At 36.5% G+C, this 23,441-nt stretch overlaps 1 protein-coding gene across 1 annotated transcript in view; it reads right to left on the bottom strand.

Annotated features, from left to right (window-relative positions):
* Nucleotides 1–23,023, bottom strand: part of DNM1L (dynamin 1-like) — a gene marked incomplete at its 3' end in the record, with an annotated part of 32,912 nt that extends 9,889 nt beyond the window's left edge. The window contains exons 1-7 of the mRNA XM_010076979.1: nucleotides 22,964–23,023; nucleotides 12,076–12,223; nucleotides 4,784–4,830; nucleotides 3,594–3,665; nucleotides 2,939–3,025; nucleotides 1,971–2,133; nucleotides 18–138 (exon numbers count right to left, since the gene is read on the bottom strand). Coding sequence (XP_010075281.1) covers nucleotides 18–138; nucleotides 1,971–2,133; nucleotides 2,939–3,025; nucleotides 3,594–3,665; nucleotides 4,784–4,830; nucleotides 12,076–12,223; nucleotides 22,964–23,023 — 698 coding nt within the window. The remainder of the gene's footprint in view (nucleotides 1–17; nucleotides 139–1,970; nucleotides 2,134–2,938; nucleotides 3,026–3,593; nucleotides 3,666–4,783; nucleotides 4,831–12,075; nucleotides 12,224–22,963) is intronic.
* Between the last annotated feature and the right edge of the window lie 418 nt (nucleotides 23,024–23,441).

Raw genomic sequence — 23,441 nt, 5'->3', positions numbered from 1 at the left:
AATGTGCCCAGACAGACCTGTTTACTACTCCAATGATGCCAAGTTTTACTGGAATCACTCTTCCCATAAGCACATCCATAGCATCAGTACCAGCATCCATGAGATCCAGCTTTGTGATAACAGCGAGGGTTCTTCGACCTACCAAAAGGAAAACTCACTCACAGGGATGTTTTATCTTGGGTAGCTAAAAATTATGATTCAAAAAGTTCCTCAGACAGCTGCATGAAGTTCAATACTGTAAACCAGCAAAAACGAGCGTAAGAACATGTGATGTTAGTCTGTCTGGAGCCCCGCATTAACAGGAGCAAAATAAAGTATTTAGCAGGTACTCCTCCCCACACAGGTCTGGTTAAAGAAAAAGGTTTATGAACCATACAATTTGAAATTATCGTCATTACTGATTACAACAAACATTTTTGCAAACTACACAAGGTTAGAGGCGTTACTAAGCACTTGTGGAGAAGACTTAAGTAAGGCAGGTAGAGGATCCCAAGTGCGAGTGGACTGAACATATTTCTAGCATATACATAGGACCAGAGGTAATGGCAATCTGTCTGGAACTATATTTGAAATACCACTAGCTACTGGAGAAGCTGCTAGAGGAGGCAACAGGCCCACTCTCAGCGTAGTGCATCAAATACATAGCTGAAAGCCCCAAGAGACTGAATACCTTGAAATCCATGTACTGAAGAAGCATTACAGGATTTAATTTTGCTAATGAAACATACTTTTATTGAATATGTGACAATGTTTTCCAAATTAAAACTAAGCTTCATATTGGACACTGTGGAGAAACAAGTGACCTAAATTCATTAAATAGGTAAATATTGCACATCTAAACAGGCAGACTAACATGCACAGGATTTGTCTAGGACCTTAATATTTTTTCAGGCTCTTGGGTCTGAAAACAAAGTGCCAAGAACTTTTTCTTTAAATTATAACACATTTTTCAAGTCTAAAAATAAACTAGTATCTCAGAAAAATCAGAACCTGCAACATGAGCTGCCACTCCACCTTTAAGATTTAGAATTTTGGGAAGTGATGCAAAAAATCACAGCTGATAATTTTTACAGAGGTAAATTAAAAGGAAAGAGTCTGCTGCTTTGAACCAGGACAATCTGACTGAGAAGACTGCCCAGAGAACAGGTTCTCCCTCGAGGTTACATGGCTGTGGAACCCATAAAGGCTTATGCAGACAGGCCAAAGCAGACTCAAAGTTTGAAAACAAGCACGAAATGATATGGTCTATGGGAAGAAAACATTGAGGGTAAAGCATACCAACACCGAATTTTAGTCTAATTTCAGTATAACTATATTCAGAGTATACTTTTCCATATTCTTTCAAATCACGCAGTGCCATTTATTAGTCAATGGTACTGAGAGCACTTTCTGCACACAAGAAGCAGGTACCCAGTAGCTTCAGATCTGTTTCAAAGCCTAACTATACAACTAGAATCGGTCTAGATTAAAGCAAATCAGTTCTGTCACAAAAATGCAGGGCACCACAATGGATATTGACAGTATATATTTATATTAATTTTACTTTTACTAAAAGTCACTAAATTAACAGCTAGACAGTCAATTACTAGCTGCAGGATGGGATATTTTCTCAACTAAAAGAAACAACATTGTACAATAAAGTGTGAAGCCATCCTAACGGACCACTGTAAACTACTAAAAATGTCAAAAGCCCCAACACTCTGTTAACGCCATTTTTCTACTCTGGAAGCAGCAGTGGCTCCTACAAATATTAACATATTTATCTGGCCTGTTCATAAGCCAGAAATCTATTAGATATTAATGGACTGCAGCAGGAAGTCTTTAAGCAAATATAATAATTTTATTTTCTAGGAAATGCAGTGACATTTGTTTTTCTTACTACTTTTTGCCCAAATGACTTCAGTTTTATTTTAGGATTTAATTTTAAAAAAGAAGTTGAATTACAAGATCCAGTTTTTCTTGCTGCTTACCATCTGGATCCACCTCCCGTGCAATTTTAAGTGCTTCTGAAGTGGCCATGTCTGTGTTAGCAGCTGTGACTGCCAGAATAATGGAGTTTGGGTTGCTGATGAACTGAAGGATTAGCTCTCTTATCTGAAGTTCAATGTCCTTAGGCTGATCACCAACAGGCACCTAGAGAAAAAAAAACAACACAGAACTGTTAAAAATTGTATATTTATGCCAGTATGAGACCACTCATTCGAAGTTCATACCCTACACCACAGTATAAGGTAAAGTTTTCCAGCCCTTTCCTTCCCCCTTCACAAACAAACAGTAAAGAAAAGGAAGATCTTGAAAGGTATAAAAGTCAAAAACACTCATAGAAATAAGAATAAATTCAAATTATTTGTTACTGTTGTCAAGAAGACTTGGTATCCAAGAACCACCTGCACAACTGGCAGAGTGGGGTGTGTATGTGTGCCTAAGCAAGGAGAGAAGTCACCTTGTCACCTTCACGCCACAGAAAATTATTCAGTATAAGACCTGAACAAACAGGACCTGAACAGTTCTTCTACTGTATCCTCACTTTACACCACTTCTTACACAAAATATGCATAGCAACTTCTGGAGAAGCAATAGAGAAAACATTTTCAAACTTGTCAGCTACCCATTTATCTGCAGGTACAACTTTGAAACTTCGAGTGCTACCTCTTATATTAAAAAGAACATGTAGCCCGCACAATGCTTCCAATCTCTTGATTGTATATAGAAAGAGGAAGAACTTAACCAAATCTACCTCTTACAACAGTGAAGAGCACGAGAAACCCAAATCTCACACCACAAGATGGTGACATCTCAAATTTATATAGCCAACTACTTAACGTGAGGAAAGCTGTTTATCTAACAATACAGAATAATGCCAAAGAGTGAACATATACTCCTTGTTTCAAAACACACTGTTCACAGTGAGTCGGAAGAGAAGCATTCCACACCTTACCTTTGTCATTCCTGGTAAATCCACAAGAGTCAGATTTACAACATTAGATGAAAAAATCTTAAGATGAATAGGTTCAGGACTGATACCCTAGAAATATAATAATGACAAAAATTAATCACGCTACTGGATTATTTAAATGCACCCTTTAGAAAGCCAAAAGCTGTAGTTTCATACTAGAAAAACTTTCTTCTATCATATACCTTACACCTACTTGGTGAGGAAAAAAAGCAAGCCGCATCTGTCAACTGATTCCTTTGCCTTTGGAAGCAGCCCTGTCTTCCCCCTCAACGTAATACATAAAAGCTTTTATATTTTAGTAGTTATATAGGTATGAAAGAACAGAATACTCAATTTTATAATTACACATAAAGCCATGTATGTGGAAAAATGGAAGCAAGTTTAACTCAAAGTTTGTGTTGTGCACTATTATTACAGAAGCTTTGAAGTAAAGAGAGAGTAATTCTCTTCATTTTCTTTTAGCTGAAGTCACTTATCTCACGAACAAAGTGAAAAAAAACTCAAGATAGCAAGCAGCATTATGGCATTCATTAGAATAGTTCAGTGCTTTTCACTTCTAGCTGCCAGAACTGTTTAAGAAAGGTTTAAGCAGCAAGAGAATGTAGAGCAAGACAAAGATGGACAGTGCAACATTTACCTTATTATTTCCCGAAATCCTCTCTGTTTCGTTTTCTATTTCTTGACGAATTTCATCAAAATCTGTATAGATCTGAAGTATGGAAAAAAATTATCTAAAAATCAAAGACAGCATACACTTACCTAATTGCAAAATAATTCTCTCTTCTCCAAGAGACAGTAAAAACCTCTGTAACTAAGTATACAGAAGGTGAGAAAAAATAAGAATGACTATTAGCCCTTGAACTAATGCTAACAGCATTCATCATTGCTAAAAGCTAGAGAAATCATAATGCTGGTATTTAATCTGTTAATTAATAATATGAGATGGCTAATAAGCACTTATTACCCCATCAATGTCAGACAAGATATAAAACAGTGTTCACCCAAAGAGAATTTCAAATACTTAATTCCATTTCTAATCTAGTTGCAACCTGTTGAAGTTAATAAACAACATGTAGCCTGAACCTCTTCTCAGCTTGAAAAGAGCAAAGAACAAAGACAGAGTCTCATTTCAAAGTTCTTCCACTCTTGTCAAATCTATACTCCTTCCATCAATTCAAAATAACTTAACACAGGGCTACCCTTGCACAGGTTCCCTCTGCATTCCTCTCTAAATTTCCTTCTATTTCTAGCACTGCCTGGAAAGTGAGGAAATCAGTTTAAAGTAATAAAAACTTAAATAATTCCTCTGCCAGCAAAAAGATTATGATCTTCAAGGAAATAGTTAAGCTTGGGCTTGCTTACTGAAGTTGTAGGTCATCTCAGTTTCTGCTTGTCCTCCCTGAAGAGCATTAAGCTCTTCCTTCCTCTTTATAGCTTTCTAATAAATCTCTGAAGTAGCCAATTCTTCTGTGGACTGAAATGATTTGATTATATACTTCACAATTTCCATTCTAATTTTGCCATTGCACACAAAAAAAGAAAAATCAACAAAATAACACATAAAGTATTAAGATAAATAACTTGGCAGAATCAATGACCCTCACAACAGACAACCATCAATAAACTTTCCATCTTTGAGTTTAAAAGAATGTTTCCAGAAGTTTTCCACTCATAAAAGCAAAACAGAAAATCCTTAATACTCTGGCATATAGCACAGCAGGTAGCATAATCTCCTTTTTGGGAAAGTCAAAGGAAGAGATATAGAATTAAGTATAGATATAATAGCATATTTATGACATTGCTACTCCATCATTACAGTAAACATACCTTATTTTTGGTGTGAAGAAATTTACCCCACTCTTCAGCATCTATCTCTGAAAAGAAAGAATTGAAACATGAGGAAGAAGAAGCAGATATTTCAATGACATTTTTCCCAGAACCTGTTTGTTGAAAATTACAATGTGATTTTTCTTTTCCTCAAAGCAACAAGAGAAAAATTAGTCTGCTTTCTAGTGTTAGATGTTAAATAGCTCAGTACAAATACACTTATGATTTTGCTTATTTAAACACTGCATCTCATTACTCTCTTTAATTTTTCTCTTTTACACAAGATCCACATTTTTAACTGTGACTGAGCCAATCGGCTATCCCACCGTTTTTCAGAAATGGTCTAGTCCATTAAATATCAGCTTGCAACAGAAAAAAAAAAGTTATTAGCAATAGCTTAAAAAAACCTGAAAAAAAATACCAGCTTCTAGCATCTTTTCTTTTACCATGCAAGTGAGATCAAGTTACAGCTGAAAGAAAAAGTTCAAAAAACCTGTGGAATCAAAACCAAGCAAAGGGAAAATACATAAGAATTCTGCATAACAATGAAGTCTTAGGAGAACACAATGGTCTCTTCCCAAACCTGTCAAAGACCAAACATCTTAACTCTTGTCAGTCACCACTGATGTCCAGAATTACTTGGGGCCTATTCAAGAGCAGTCCCAGAAATAGCAAAGGAGGTTTTGTCAATTCCTGCTTCAGAGTGCAGGTAGCAGTTTGAGTCACACTGAGAGATACTCACACTTCCACAAGTAGGTTTCCAAGCATTAGTGATAAGTTCCACTTCAAATTTTCAGTTTGTGGTCACTTCCCCTCCGCTCCCTGATACAGCAATCTACTCTAGAATAGTCTACAAGCAATCTGGCCATTCGGCAAACACACTGCTTACCTACCATCAAGTCATCTTTCAAAACAGTTTTTTCGCTCAAGTTGAATTTCAAGATCCTAATCAATAGAGATTTTTTTTTAAAGGATTTGGGAATTAAAGTGCAGGAAATTCTATGAAGCAGCAACAGCACAGAAGAAAAGCAAAAAATAATCTCATTCTAATGCAACAAGGTCAGAAAACCAAAAAGCAACCAGATCATAAGACTCAGCAAAATAATCAATCAACACAGTAGCCAAAGTGTAAAACTAAAAGTGTAATCAACAATAAAGTGGCATGAAATGTAGGTGGTTAGTGTATATAAGCATGCACATAGGGAGGAAAAGCAAGTGGATAAAGGCAACCTTTAGAAAGGTGTCTTGGATTTTTCCACGTAGCAGGGTCTGCAGTTAAAGAGAAACAGCATTGAACGATGTTTAAAATTTTTAATAATATTTAATATAGCATTTTATTAACTTTCAGTACCAGACTGTATTACAAAGATCACAAATGCATGCAGACAGATGTGCATGCTATTCTACTATTGATGAGAATGTGTAACATATTAACAATATGCATAAAGATCTTAACTAAACACTGATAAATTATGGATATTAATCAGATATTCAATACGACAAAGTTTACTTGACGATGACTTTCTTATTGCTGTTCATCTAATTCCAACGGCTCACAATATTTTTATCTGAACACAGAAAACAGCACCAATAGGTTACACAAAGCTGAACTTCGGCAAAATATGTTTCTCCTCATTTACTCAGGGCAAGAATGAGAAAGAGTAAGGAAACATTTTTAAAGTCACTGGAAGTAATATTACTGTATGGGAAAGAAATCTGAGGTTTTGCATCTATCTTTCTTAATGCTCAATTTAAAAACTAATTACAGCAGTTCTCAGACAGATTTAAGAAGAGACAACATTGGCTATCACCCTTCTCTTTTAATTTTCTCAAAATATTTATGGAAATCCCATTACAAAAAAAAAAAAAAACTTCTTATTGAAGGGTTGATGAGTTTACAACTCTATATTTTTATGTGGTGCCAGTAGAGCATCATGGAAGTCCAAGAATCAAAACAAACCCATGAAGACATTTTTGGCACATGCCTGTTTAGCACATAATGTAAGTAGCACATCAACAATCAATTCATCAGTTTGGAAAAACTAGTACATCTGGGAAGTTATTATAATGTCTTGCTCAGGTGAGTAAATCAAAGGTTTATCATTAGTGGAAATACTTAGATGGACTGGATCCATTAAGTAAAATAATTTGAAATGCCAACTCTTTTTATCCTTACTGTTCTGCAGGCACATGAGCTACGAAGAAACCACTGTTAGAAGGCAGCTTCTGTTTGCCTTGGTTGGTAAATAGGCAAAATTACATACCAGTCTCCAAAATAAGTGCAAAATGAAAGGGCTCATTAATTCCAGGTTATTAAACAGGTTTATTTACAGTTCAGAGGAAAGAAAGCAAACTGCACATACAGGAAGAAACTACAGTATCTTTAAGACTGTATTGCTCATCCCCTCTTAAAAACTGAATCTAAGAAAGTAAAGACAGGCATAAAGCCAGGAAGAAAAAGTTACTGCCACAATTACACTTGAAAGATACAGACCAAGCACTCTCCTGTTACGTCCCTCCTAGGGAGATGATGTCCTCCTAGGACACACTGTTTTAGTCTTAAATTAACTGGTTTTGTGATGGCATAGGAACTTGGACTTGCAGCTAGGTACTAGGCTTAGTTCTGTGTATAAAGAAATATTTTGTTAGTATAATCTATTAACTATTTAAAATATATATGAAAAAAGATGCATTCTAGTCAAAGACATGGCATTTTAACTTGTTAACATCTATGGATCAAATAAGACTTAAAATTTTTTAACCTTGAACAAGTCACAAGTTTTCTTTGCTATATATAACACAAGAAAAGACTGAAACCACGATAAATAGCTTAGTCTTAACCTCAGCCTTGGTGCACATAAAAAAAGAAGAAGAAAAAAAGTTAAAGAATAAATGCAGTCTCCTGAGGTATACAGAAAATCTCATCTAGTCCAAGCATAAGCTTTTACAAGTTTCATTTTATACAGTGGGGAAACTCTTGCCCCACTCTTCTGAGGAAGTCTGCACTGACACCCCTTTAATATTTGAGAAAAATTTCCCAATAGCTCTAATTTAATGCAGGAGTTTTTAGGAAAGGAGGAAGGATTTGCATTACTCAAAATGCAAGGATGCTCAAGGCAAGGAGAAAATATTTTAATTAGCCTACTTACAACATCCAGTGTTCCGGTTTACCTGTAGAACATTTTTCATTTTTTTATCACTAGTTTCAGTGGTAAATCAGTCTTCCCCTGGTTATGTTACTTCAGGTAACATTCAGGTGAATTAATCACCTGATTACATTCAAGAGTCAGTGCTAGATAAAAGTGTGCAGAAATGACACTTCAGTCATTATAAATTGAAGGATTATAGATTACAAGAAATTATTAAAACAACAGCTATTAAGAACAAACAGATCCTGCCTTTCAAAAAAAACATCTCCCAAATAAAGCAAGAGTCCATTTGCTTTTCTGGCTTTTGATATCCTGGAGTGATACCTGAAAACTTTAATTAATATACTGGAAATCTAGACATGATTACAGTATTTTTCTCATGACTGCCCTCCACCAAATTGTCACCTGTTATCTCCTACACAGCAATGCTCCTTTAAGAAGCTAAAATACAGTACAACGCTAACTGACTTCAGTTATTCACATATCTCTTCTCCCTTCCTAAAGCAGTAGAAATGTTCCTCATAACATAATGGAAGCACAAAGAAGATGTTTAGAGTCATAAAAGGCTTCCACCACAGAGGATTTCTTGCAGCCTGACAATGACAACTTCCCAAATACTAAAAAGGACATAAATCAGCAAAGCATGAAGAATCTCAACTGTTTTCCTAGCTTTCTAATTCCTATACCTTCACAGCTCTTGGACCCAGCAGACTACCACCTGAACTCTCTTTTTCCTCCCATCACCTCATCCTTTCCTAGCTCTGTCTTTAAATAAAAAGAAATCCAACTTGTGAAAAAACATGTACACGTCTTCCAAACCCTTCTGTATGTTGTACCATCTTTCTGTCCTTGATTCTAACTAGATGGCAAGCTCTTTTGAGTGAAAGCTCTTTTTCTCTAGTGCTTCTACAAAGCTAAGTACAATCAAGCAGTCCACACTGTTTGGGAGGTAGGCGTAAGGGACTCCTGTTTGAAGTAAAGCACAGAAAGCTGCCAAAACATTGTTGATTTAGCAAGCAACAGGTATGTTTTAATTATTTCTGTGTTCCATATAAATTCTATCTGTTCAGGATTTGAACAATGTTCAGCTTCTTATCTTGGACTAAAAAAAAAAAAAAAGAGAACCTATAAACATTTATTAATTGACCATTCATATGTTCCCTCCCTCTTTTCCATTTCCTAACAAATGGATAAGGTATCAGAATAGGTCTTAGCTACAAGACCAATTTAATAATTCATAAAACCAGGCCCAGTTCTCTCATAAATACTGCTTCTCTTGTAATCTGATATGAGAACACTACCGTGTGGTATCACCACATTAAACAAGCCATACGTGCTGCTGATTCACTACAGGCTAACAATAAACAGCAAAAGCATAATGGGAACATTGCCTTCACACCAAACCACATACATCTCTGTAGAATATATGTATCAGTTTGAAATATCATGTTATGAAAACACAGCATTTCTTCATATTTAATGGAAAATTCATCTCTCTGCTATTTTCTGACAACTTTGATCTATTGCAATGACCACCATACAAGGGTACGACATAACTCATTGGTGGCTTTGAGAAACAGCAGAGATGATCTTTAATGTTGCATGTTAAAAAATCAGAAGTTAGTTCAAATGTCTGGCTGTAATCCTTTCTCAAAAAATTTTTTCCCAATGTGCTCCCAAGATTCAAATAAAATAATAAAAAATAAAAACCCACCAAACCAAACTAAATTGATATGAACTGATATTCTTTGTCAGCTCACATGCATCAGAAGATGTCAAAATGAAGCTACTGGAGAGGCACAATTTTTTCCTTCAGAGTCATAAAAGACAGGCCACTTTTCCATCCTTAATTGAATATCACAGCAATCCAAAGTGCTTTGTGTTAAAAACAGGGAAGCTTTCTGGATGCAAACACTCAAACAGAGGTAAAATCAAAGCTTAAGAACCACAGACTATTACTACTTTTAAACTGATGTCTTTATATGTAATACCAGTACGTATCTAGAGAAAGCATTAGGACGGTTAAAGGTGACAGATCACAAAACAGAAATCACAAAACAAAGAGGCAGTTGCATAAAGTATCTGTGCACACAGATAATTCATTACCAGCATATTCAGAAAGCAGCATGCCAAGACTGATATCCTGTTCTCCGATACTCAATTTGTGAAGAAGAAACCCTTATCTGGAGAAAATCCTTTTCTTCAAGACTATGGATAGATTTCCCTCTGGGAAATCCCAGACACATACTCAACCCTACCTCAATATCCAACTCACAACAAGCAAAAACCATGACCTGTAATAGTATAGTGACCTATTACAATGTCAGACGGCATACCCAGGATACGAGGTTGCCATCTTTTTTCTTTCCAAGCTGCTTGATCGCATCTTCTCAGATGTAACATCACAATCTGTGCATACACTAAACCAGATCAGTGACAAGACCATTTAGCCTGTGATTTGCCTGAATTTTGGAGGGAGAAGAGAGGCATTTCAAATGCAACTGGTAAGCCATAAACGTTTGTCTCTTCTTACCAAACAAGCCCATGTCTCCCTCAAAGGAGCATCAAGAAGAGATTATAACATGTATGTCTTACATATTGATTTATTTTCCAAAGATCTAAATGGGCCTTATAAACATTAATTTAGCCCAACATCCTTATCCAATAATATCATTATTCCATTTTAAATTTAAAAACAGAATCCGCAGATCAAATGCAACCTACAATAGAAAGGCTCTGTCTTGAGTCAGAATACTCTTAATTACAAAACCATCTCTTACAACTGTAGCGTTGCAGAGCAGAACAAAATCATGTTTTATCCTACAACTCGGAATCAAAGTGTTCTGAAAAGTACTAGGAATTATACATTGCACAATGCAAGTAACATAAAACCACATTTGAAGAGATCAAGTGTGCCGTTTCTAAAAGGTTGCCCAAAGACACTCTGAATTCTCCATCCTTGGAGGTTTTCAAGACTCAACTGGACAAAGCCCTGAGCAACCTGGTCTTGAGTTCAGAGTCGGCTCTTTTTTGAGGAGGAGTTTGGACTAGAGACCTCCTGAGATCATTTGCAACCTGAATTGTCCTACAATCCAGCACACCCTGGCTTGCAGTTAATATTTGGAATTGTGTTCTCTGCTTGCGGCAATACAGAAAATTGGACCTTAAACCTTTTAAACTGCACAATATTACTAACTGTTCTTCAATAACTGAAGCCTATAAATACTACATGAAAAGAAATACTGTAAAGAAATTCTGGTACCTTGACTTACTATTGCTAGAAATAAATTTCAAACAACTTGAGCACATGAGAATTAAGAACTGTAGCCCCAAGTTTATCATGCCATCAAAAGCCTGTGTACATTTACTGTCTAAATCAAAAGGCCAAGAAGATTTATCTTACAATAATAATTACATAATTACAATGCCCCTGTTGCTCTTTCATAAAATCAAAAGCACTAGTTTGTATAGGATGAACGTTCAAACTCCCAAAGGACAACTGATACTACTTTCTTGATCTGCTGAAGGAATACAGAAACACTACAGAAGACACAAGCTTCCAACTAGACAGATTCAGAACATTTAAAGTGGTGTTCTTGATGTGCTTGGAATCTCTCAGTGCAGCCCAGTAAGGTAGCATCTATAAGCTACATAATGTGCCCATTAAATTCTGTTTGCGTCTACTACAGGTTTGTTTTCATTCCTCCTTCCACTCTGTCCAGAGCTTACCTATTTCCTAACCTCCTTCTAAAAAGTCACATCCTCATCTTCTCAAGGAGAGATCTTATTTATAGAGCAAAAGAGGAGGGGAAGAAAAACACACACAAGAAAATCATGTTCTCTACACTCTAGACAATCATTACCATAACTGAAATGCTTTCTTTGGCCTGCTTTCCTCATAAGTGTTTCCTAAGAACAGGAAAGCTTAAAACATGAAAGATATTTTGCATATCCAAAAGCTTTGGCTTCACGACATTTGCTAAATGGACAGAACAGATATGACAACAGCTGTGTTTCCTTACAAGTAAATTTTAAAAAGCACACTTGAGTTTTAAGATTACAACTGATTTCTCTGTCAAATGAACAAGAAAGATTAGAAGTATCTTTCCTACTAAGGAAAACACACTCTTGGATCACACTTACCATTTTCATCTCCAGCTGTTTTCCGACCATCCTCTGGGGAAACATGCACCAGCTGCAGAATAAGGGGTCTCCGGGTGACAACTCCAGTACCTCGTGGGAGCAGATCCCTCCCCACAAGACTTTCCAACACAGAACTCTTTCCACTGCTCTGAAAATTGGAATACAGCTGTGTGATTTTCTTAAAACATCAAAATGTTATAATATTTTAGTTTTAGCTTGCTTTATTACTCGCATAAATAGTGCTGTATTCTGTCCTCTGCTATACGGTGCCCAAAGGAGCGTCTGATACATTCACTGCATCTAACATAGTAGTATCACATTGCATGGGTACTACAGAACACAAGCCTCCTATATACCAGTAACGGTCTTGGGACACTTAAAAGCCATGTAGATAGATGTATTTTATATCTCTTGAGGCTAAATTAAACACATAACAGGTTTCAGAAAAAATAATATCCTATTTAACATTTTCTAACCCAAATATTAGTCCCTACAGAAACATTTTTGGAAAAGAAAAAAATTTATTTATAATGCTCAGAAGGAAATTCTGTGTCTTCTACTATGTCATTTTCTAACATGTCTGTAGACTAAGGAATTTAATCTTCTGTTAGTATTGACATGGACTGGCCATGTTAATACTAACAGGAGCATTATACAAAAATATATTAACTATGTACACTTCAGTACATTAAGATATTATACTCTTATACTCCTTACAGTTTGGGGTTTTTCTATAAAGTATTACACCAGCTTCATAAACACAGACATTGTTTCATACTCTAACAATATAAACATTGGTTTATACTGTCTCTCCCACTCTCTCCCTATATATATATTTATACCTATTTACAAGAGAACTGACTGAAAACATTGTCTATGTAATAACAAACTGTAATAAGTTGTGAAATACTCAAAGGCTGTGAAATTACAAATTTGCTTTGAGAGTCTACATTTAAAATGTTCTCCAGCTCTGCAGCACTTCTGTATAAAATGCAGAATTGGGCCACACAGTCCAATAAGCAGCTGTGAACACATGGGTTCTAAGAGTGATTCAACACCACTACCATGCTAAAACTAATAATAAACAATAGACCCAGATAGGTCAACATAATTCTTTAAAACTCTGACCAATAAGATTTTGTCTTTTTAATGGAAGTGTATTAAACTCTTCCAGTTTTCTGCAGCTGAAAAGTCAACATGGGCATGCCACGAGAAAACCTGCTCTGACAATTACTGCCCTCGGCTAGGATATGTTTCTATGCTAATGCTACTACCAAACAATCCTGTTAAAAAAAAATGCCAAAGAAATAAAAGCAGATGCTTCTGACAGCTAGAAAGGGCATTACTGCTACGAAACCTCAATTCAGCTTACCAGTTCTGAAAGAACAGGTTCAAGACATCAAGTAAATCATAAAACAAGTACATGACTTCAGATAACGTGAAATAAAAGCAGTGTTTAATACCTTTAAAATATCATACATTTAGTGACATCTTAGGTGACTTTTCTAAAAATGAAAAATAAATCAGCAGAGATCAAGCGACACAGCACTATCAGACAGCACATTTCTACCGGTGTAGTAAGGTAAGACAGGAACATATTACATTAGTGCATTACAACCTATTAAAATAGGACCTGTACACGGAAGCACAAAATAAATATTAAAATATAAGATCAAACCCCTAGAAAGCTTGAACAATGACAACAAATGAAAGAGACCTTTTCTTCTATCACTTTATTTTATAACTATGCTTTATGGCACAGAGAAATGCTGGTTTATCAACATCATTTGTCTCAATAGTGAATAACAAACCAACGCAGATTGTGTCTATTTTTCAAGGTAAATCTAAGTTACAGTGAGGTCAACAGCAGTGAGGTCAACTGTCTAAAAAGTGTAGGGAGAAGGACAGGGTCATAGGAAACAGAAAGATAGCCTTATGAAGATTTTTTTTTTGCTTCAAAAGACTCCCCGAAAAAGTAATTAATAATCATCTTCTTTAGCTGACCTTCTCCAATCAACTTGGGGCACCTTCCATGAAAGGAGCTTATGACAGGACATTGGGCACTGAAATCTTACCAAAGAGTAACTGAAAAACAAACTGGCCAAAGCACAAACTAGCTCTGAAAGCCCTCCTAAGAGAGCTCCATTGTAGCACACTTCTGAAGAATTACTGATATTATGGAATGTGAAAAAAACAGAAATTTCAGAGTGACAAAAACCAAACCACTTCCTAACAAACTTCATAATTTAAAGCAAGCAAAATGTCTGCTCAAAAAGATGACATCTGATAAAGGTTCATCAGCTGCATTGGGGAAAAAATGAAAAAAAACCCACAAAACCACCAGGGTTTCATTTATTAAAAACATTTTTAAAATCTCTTGAGCAAGATTTCTTACACATGAATAGAACGATCACTCAGTCTCACTGCTCAAAAAGATGACATCTGATAAAGGTTCATCAGCTGCATTGGGGAAAAAATGAAAAAAAACCCACAAAACCACCAGGGTTTCATTTATTAAAAACATTTTTAAAATCTCTTGAGCAAGATTGAGTGATCGTTCAGTCAGTCAGTCTCAAAGGGCTGGAGGCAAGACTTAGACGAAGTGCCTTCTCTTGAACATACAATCCAAGTAGAGAAGGGACAGTAATAGCTTAAATCCTTACCAAGAAACTCATAAAGAGAGGAAACCAAAAATCCACAGGACAAGTTGCTGCACACTACTGCTCATTGTTTGGTCTTTCCAAATAAGTGGTATTGCACGAAGCTGAGATGAGCACACACCAGACTACACAGGGAACTAAAACACTCCCAGAGTTATCTCTGGATGTAAAAAGAACAATCCAGATCCTTTGCATATATAAAGTCATGCATTAGATGAGACACTACAGTACTCCACAAATCAGGAAAATTTATTTCAAATTGCATTACATTCCCTTATTAAAGCAATCTGTTCTTGGAACATAATACAGTATCTAATGACGCACTCCTTAATTTAGGTCCCACGCACGTCCATTACCAAGAATTTTCTGGAAACATGGTAAGGAAACACAAAGCTGACCTTTTTCTGTCAGTGGAGGGAAGTGAGGGATATGGGGTCTGTTCAGAATACAAATCCATTCAATCAGTCCTTCATACAAGAGATGTAGACAGAGACTAATACTGATGACCAAAGGTACCACAGAATTTGTAGGAATAAGTCTGCAGCAGCATCACACTTGTTTTATCATCTCATTGGAATACTCGTCATGATTTTAAGCACGGATTGAAATGCATAAACTCATTTCATGACAAGTTCAGAAAAGCATTAACAAATTCTAATCTTTTGTGGCAGTACAGTCAGGTTTTCCTCTGGATCGACATCTGCTCCTAATCTGAAATATCTATAAGCTGTGATATCTAGAGGAACTTTATATAGATTGCTCAGAAAAAAAAGAGCAAATACAGCAACACCTTGCTGCCTGTTGCTTCTTTGTCAAACTTCCATTGCTGTGTTTTAACACTCTGTTCTGTTAACCATCATCAGTCTCACAGATAAGCACCTGGGTTTGATGGATGGTAAAACCATTTATTCCCAGAAGAAGAGATGATGCACACAGGGACTTAATACACACTGACAGTAAATATGATGTAAATTTGATCAGGTTTCTCACTGCCTCCTTAATAGTTACATTTTCATCACTGTCAACATCATCTTCAGGTTAATTTAGAACAATCAAAGATGAAGAGCAGAGTAAAAAGGAAACAATTGAGCACTTAGTGTCACAAATTAAAAAGCTGAAATCTGTAAGAACTCTATGAACTGTAAGAACTAAGTGATCCACTCCAAAAAGCCAGCATCTCTACTGTTTAACAATCCTAATGATCTTGCTTCTGCCTCCTTATCCTTCATTTGTTATTTACTTGTCCCTGCATATTTCAACTGTGTGCACTTCCTAAGCATCAAAAGGCATTCACTTCCATCATCCATTAGGCTAACTCTTATAAGCTGTATTACTAACCACATTTTTCAGGAATTCAGAAGCAGCAGACAACAGTGAAAAACTTTATAATTGTTCAGCTTCTTTAACAGTAGGAGATGTTACTTTCAGAAACATTTCAGGGTTGTTGACAGGCCAAAAGGAAGAGACTGTGTATTGCAAATTTTGAACAACCATTCACATTCATCAAAAACATTTACTTCACTGGTTTTGTTATTTTACTTCCGAGTTCTCAATACCATTCCTAATTTTACAAGACTTGTGCCCTATGCCCAACAGCATGCAAAGATGCCTTCTCCATATCCAAAAGAGAACCCTGATCTCCTCTTCCACTGTTGATAGTTACCCTCCACTTTGAGCCCCGCCTATAGGTACAAAGGCCTAGAAGACCCTGCTGATGAAGACCAAGACAAAGAAAGCACCAAGTACCTCAGCCATGTCCATATTCACTGTCATTAAACCACCTGTCACAGTCAGCAGCAAGCCCGTATTTCCCTTGTTTCTCTTGTTTCTTCTTTAACTGCTGATGCAGTGCTAGAAGTTCTTCTCGTTGCCTTTGAGGTCCCTTTCCAGTTTCAACTCTGGTGGAATGTTGGCTTTCTGAATACCATCTCTGCATATGCAGGCAGTATTTTTATATCCTTGAATGAGCTTGTCCTCACTTGTACCTCTTGCACGAGTTTTCTGCATCAACACTCAGTCATGAACTCCCTCCACACTGCTCTTCTTACACGTCTATTCATTTTTCTGAGCATTTGTATGGACTACTGTTTTGTGCTCCAGTGTGGTTGTCAAAGGCATGCCATGGCTCTTGAGCTTCACTGTCTTCTTACTCAACTGGATCCCACCAACCAGCTCAATAAATAAGTCTAAGTCTGCTCGTATTCTTACAAAGTCCATGCAGCAAGAACTCACCTGGAGTCTCGATGCACAAGAACTATGTGATTTTTTACAGTCATTTGCTCAGATTGTTGATTGTTGCATATTTGAAGTACTACTAAAATAATCTTACAAGAATCTGCTGCCTTCCTTCTGTCTGTCTTTAGACTTCACAATTGCTTTGTGGAGCCACTCTAAAATAAATCATCTGTGGAAAAAAAATCTTTATAAGGACACATGTCCAATAAAATCCTGAGGAACCTCTAACAAGAAAATTGGTTGAAAGGAGTGTAAACTTTGTTTGTTGCTTTTGATAGGACAAACTGATAATTTTTTTATTATCTGATCAAATAGGAAAAAACTGCAAAGAACTGCAACACAATACAGATTTACTGCAGGACAGCACAAGAAAATAAAGAGGCAGTGATATCAGTATTCCCTATGACCTTTTCAGTGGCATAACAATAACAAACTTTTAAGAATGACAGTAAGAAACTGCAAAGTAGGAGCGATTTCTAAATAAGACATCATAATTCCTAAAGAATTATCTTAAGAAAAGCAATGCATCTACTTTGACATCTGGCAGAACAGTGGCAATTTTGCAGTTTCTGTCATACAAGAATTACAAAAGTTTTGATGGCTAAATCATGCTCTTAGCAATACATACATATATGGTTTACTAAATTTTAATTCTATAATTGGGAAATATAAGCTAATGCATTTTTGCTGGGGTCTCATCCATACGAATATTAGCCAGATAGGTGCTCTGAAAATAAGTTCTCAGCAGTAGCTATCCTGGAAGAGTTCAGCATGCTATAACTAAAGAGCAACAAGATTTTTTTTTCTTTCCTTGTTTTGCAAACATGAATTATTCTGAAATAAATGGTCAGCAGACATTCAATTACAGAGCAGTTCCTCAAGGAAACTGCTTTGGTTGGAAAAGCTATTGTGGTAGGATTTTCCTATGTAAACCAAGCATACCGCAAGCTAGGCTGGTTCTAAACAGCCAACAAATTGAAAAATGTATTTACTAATCAGAAGAGAATTATGAAATTATAAGCAGGCCTGATGAATCATCATAAGATATTCTTTAAAACAAAATTATACTTCTAGAAAGATGTAGAAGAGCTAACAGGCTGATCCCAATTTGAGAAGGCAGTGAAGCCAGCATAATACATTGCTGGCTGATGCAAAATGTATTTTCTCTGTAAAAGATCTTGTCCAGATTACAAGACTGTTGTTCCTGCAGGCCATTCACTTGAAGAGAGAGCTTTCCTGAATCAGTCAGGAAGAAACTGAAAGCCACAGGAACTCCCTCCAGAAAACAGCTTATGTACAAGTAGTGAGGAAAGCCAGAATTTGCACAGCTCAGCCAAAATTCTTCAGGAATCCTGTATTTATACCCAACTAAATGCAGATACATGACACACAACAGCAAATAGATAAAAGATGTGCAGAGGTATTCTTTCTCAATACATCAATTCCCAAAATCCTTCAATAACTCACTTAAAAAAAAAAATACCTCATGTAATTAGAAACAATGAGTGCAGAATTTCTCTAAGTTAGATCATGGAATGGTGGTATTTGAAGATCCATGTTTCAAAGCCATATAGATTGACCTTACATATTACTGCTTATACTACTATATTACTTTTTCACCAAAATGAATCAAAACAAAGCCAATTTGCATCTTCAAAATAAAAAACTTCTAAACAACAGAAACTCTTTTTTTTTTCCTAAGAGAAAGCCAGTGAACCATCTGGGTACTATATGAACAAATCTTTTCCAAGAACTACACAGCCATTTTCTCTCCAGATTCAGAAACACATTTGCCAGGGCTTTCTGCTTTAATATTCTTCCCCTTCATTTTCCTGAAAACATGTTTCCTTTGTGCCCTGTGGACAAGATACAACATCCATCCGTTCTAATTAAACTACAGGTTTTCCAAGAAAAACAATTGCCAGTCACAAGATAAACAGGACCCTGGCAACAAGTATACAAAACTGGAGGGGGGGACCACTTAATTCATATCCTTCTACAGTTGTGTGTTCTCTCCACTCTTCCAAAATAACTGAGTGCTTGCAAACAATAAAATCAGTATATTCATTTAAAAGATGCCTAATATTTTAATATTGCTTTCATACTAAAAATCTGTAGAGATTAAAGGCAGGATAAGGAGATTTCAGTTATTAGACCTATAATTTTAATTCCTATACAGTCTGCGCATAGACACAGTGAAAAACCCATCCTTCCAATCACAGAAGCTTTCAGAACCTAAAAAGCATAGCTGTTCAGAAACTGAGAGGGCCCATCAGAGAAAAGAAACAGCACAATGCCAAATGTTGTTTGCATTATATAACTTTAGCAGCAAAATTTATATTGTGTCTGGTAACTGTAAACAGCTAATTAATGTCAGCCTCACTTTGCTGCTTGTCTGAAACAGACACCAGAACAGTCAGGGCATGATTGGACAGGAGGAAGGAATGGGAAAAAGGAAAACATTTACACCCAAAACCAGCTACAGTGAATGTCAGATATCAAAACAAACAAACAAAAAAAACCAAACCAGGAAGCTTGCAAAACATTTGTGAGAAAAACCAAGCTCTCCCCAGCCAGTACAGTCAGCTCTGAAGCTATGCCCTTTTACAAATGTAGATGCAAATGTCTTTTTGCATCTGCTTGAAATCCCAGGAAAGATCCCTGGACCTCCTCTGTAACATAACAAAAAAAAAAAAAAAAAAAAATCAAGAGAGAAGGGAGGAGGACATTCCTGAGTTGAGCTTGGCATGGGGTTTTCCTGGTTGCTTGGTACAAGCTAGAGTTTCCTTCACCTAAAACTGGCTTTTTGCCAAGAAAATGTAGGATACATTCAATAAGCAGAAGTGGCTTAAATTTATTTTCCCCTGACCTTCCCTGACAGGGAAAGGTCACAGAAGCTCTGTAGAGCATTTGAAGTTTCAGACCACACTACCAGTGTCTCTCAAACCAGATGCTCTGATACAGCATCCACTGGATTCTTCTCCATATCCCAGCAGCCAGGACAAGACATTAACTTCTCATTGCTGTCAGCTTCTTAACAGGCAAATTACCATCCTGCTTAGCCTAACAGAATATACACTTATACATATTCAAATGCTCAGGCTATCCACTATGTCAGATCAAGAAACCTTACTCCTTGGCAACTGAAATTGATTTACTGTTGAAATATCAAACATGATACTTATTCCAAACAGCAAAAAGAGAAATAAATGTCATGCTCATCTGTGAGACAACCACAGTGGCTAACAAAACAGCTCTTTTGGATGGAAACATCCAACAGAAGAGTCTATGTTAAAAACTGTAAATTACAGCTCCCCATTTAAAGTCCCAAAATAGCATTAACTGAAGACTGAGCAAAAGTACTATATAAATGTACACATGAAAGGTCATTTAAAAATCTCTTTGTGGATTTCATTAGTTGTCAGATTAATTTCACCATGATGTCTCTACTAGAATCAATACTACCAAGTGCAAATAAAGCCCACAACTGGTTTTTATAATGTCAGTATTGGAAGAACTTTGCTACAAAACTGACACTAAAGTTTGTATACAGCTAGGTCAATGACTTCTAAAAACCTAAAACAGATTCCAAGAATTAATGACCTGAAAAAAATAAAGGCAGTTCATTTCTACACATCTCTAGGCAGAGATTTTGTTGGGGTTTTTTTTTAAGTTTATTGTAAAACTCATGCTTATTTTGGTAGTGTAGGCATTTCATTTTTGTGATAGCATCTATGTGCCCTCAACATACAAAAGGCCATAACTAACCCAACTTCTCTTCTTCCCCTTGCCTACTTTTTAGATAGTTTCAATGTGTTTTGTTGAGGCACTTCAATACCACCTTGTTATCCCTTACAAGTATGGATCACAAAGCATTTGTATAAAACACATCAGAAGGTTGGGTATTACAGTATTATTGAACAAACATTGTTTATATAGTATTCCCAGCCTGGACTTTTTTTTTGCACTTCAGTAATACAGTTCTAAAAATAGAACACCTGTCTGGGAATGCCAAAAAAACCCTGAAATAGTGATGAAAAGTTGGCAGTCTGAGGGTGTCCTCCAAGTTCTATCAGCAGCAGTCTTCAATTTTCTAAAATAGATCCTGTACTAGGATACAGAAATAACTTGCATGGTATTTATGCAGAGAATGAGAAAGAATTCTTATATGACTGAGTCACAGAAACACAACTAGAAAGGCTAGAAGCTGTCTAAATTTCTAAAATTAACAGAGAAATATTTTGTAATTAGTACCAAAATCCATCTAGCCAGAGGAAACAATAATACACTTCAATTGCTCAGAACACAAGGAAGGTAGAAAATAAATCTCAAAACAACAGAGGAGGGGCAAAGGGGACATGGGAAACAGAACACATTCCAAGCTAAATTAAGGATTATAAGCAGCTTCTAGCTCTATATACTCAAGAAAAGAAAGAATACATTAGATGCACAGAAGTAGAAATAAATGAGAACTGAAGAACCACACAAGCACAAAACAATAAAAGGATAGAGAAGAGGTGCAGAAGACAGGCGAGAAAAAAAAAAAAACACACAAAAACCACTTAGAAAGCATTTTTCTTCTTCTTGCTTAATGTGTAAAAGAGTCATTTAAGAAGAGCAAAAGGCAAACTGTAAGTAAAAAAAAAAGCACAAATCAATTAAGAGAAGTTACAGAAATCTTAACTGGCAGCATTTGTCTACTACAAAGAAAAAAATGTAAGTGTGAAATTAAAAACTGGTTGTGGACATTATTCAAAGAAAAAAAGTAAAGACTGCATATGACAGTAGGCTGCAAACAAAAAAAGTGTGAACAAACTAAAAGGCCACTTTACAAAAAGTATCTCAAGAAACAAGACTGTTTCAAGGCACATATCAAAAAAAACATGGAAACAAGCTACCAGCAGCCAAACAATCCACTCTAAGGCCATATGCTTGAGACATCTCCATAAATCCAGTCTACAATAAAAAAAACTTCAAATGAATAAAATAATAAAATTTTATGTAAATTATTTTAAGACTAACTGCATAGAATAACCATCTACAGAATTACCATGTCAGTAAATACAATTACTTCTTCCAATAACCCTGACTAAAAACACAAAATAAAAAACGAAGATACACCTTCCTAGACATTTTGATATATATTTCCCTGGTGTCTATAAAGGCCTTTGTTTTGGTATGGTAACAAATATACTTTTTCAAGGGTTTTTATGAATATGCTGAATACACCACTGAATGGATCTTAACAGTGATGGGTAGACTACTAAAGTCAAATACATGTCCATACTGTATTAACTCAGCATCTACTGTACATGCTTATGAAAAGTTATGTAGGACAGAGTTGTTTAAAAGGATGATAATTAAAAACAAAAAGGCACTTTGTCCTGGTCTCAGCATTTCACAAAGCAAAACAGAAAAAAAAATACTTTATTAATTTTACATCGAAAAATGCCACACCCCTGCCTTGCACTTTCTGATGCAGAACTACGCTAACACAAACCAACAACAAAAAAAAAGAAAAAACCAGCTTGCTTCTACGATTTTTAATGTAAAGGAGATTAAATGTCTTCATAAAATGATGGACTCCTGTCAGCTACAAAAATAGCAGGTACCTAATATAGCTTACCAGTGCAAAGTCTCTCCCACCCAATTCAAGTATTTTAGATCTATTTTATGAAGTGGCTGACATAAAGTCAATGAACCTATCCAATTTATATAGGTAAAAAAGAATGACAGCTGGTTGCCTCACAATCAGTTCAACACTGTAGCTGGCTTTGAGAACCCCTATTCCATGCTTCAGCAATGTGCATACTTTAAAAATACAGTTCATGTGTTTTGAAACCCCTTACTGCAGAACAGTTGGTATTACTGTCTTAGGTAGGCATGCTATTGTCAAGTAACATCACACTGTTAATTTCACAGAAACAAAAAAAGAGAGATCCATTCACTTCAAGTCTTAGGTTTTTTTAACGTTTCATTTTTGGGTGCCTTACAACTGCTGCAGTTCTGGTCACATGTCTTCCGCTGCCAAAAGTTTTACTGAAGAACGGCATCCTATCGGAATAGATCTGAAAGGGTCTGAGCTACCTTCGAGCCCCCCAGCACCACTATCAGGCTGAGACGCTGCAACTGTTGCAGCCAACAAAGGCCGGCTTCGCCTCTCGCCTTCACTCCCCATCACCAGCTAAGACAAAAGAGCTCCAAACGGCACAAGAACTCGCTGCAAGGCAAAAACGACCCACGCCTGCAAGACGCCGTTGCCCTACCACATCCCTTTTACTCAGCCCCCACCTCACGCCCGGCTGTCAGAGAAGGGAAGCCACCGACTAGAGCCATGGCGGTCAGGCTGAAGCACAGGGCCGTTCAAACCGCTACCGAGAAGGGCGAAGGGAGGCCGATAGAAGAGGCACTCCCATTGCAAATGGTGGGGAAGCAGAGGGAATCGAGGGGGGACGCGGGTAGCCGAGGGCG

The sequence above is a fragment of the Pterocles gutturalis genome, unplaced genomic scaffold (genome assembly GCF_000699245.1).
Source record: "Pterocles gutturalis isolate BGI_N339 unplaced genomic scaffold, ASM69924v1 scaffold45591, whole genome shotgun sequence".
Taxonomy (NCBI): domain Eukaryota; kingdom Metazoa; phylum Chordata; class Aves; order Pterocliformes; family Pteroclidae; genus Pterocles; species Pterocles gutturalis.
This window is presented reverse-complemented; position numbering and strand designations above follow the sequence as displayed.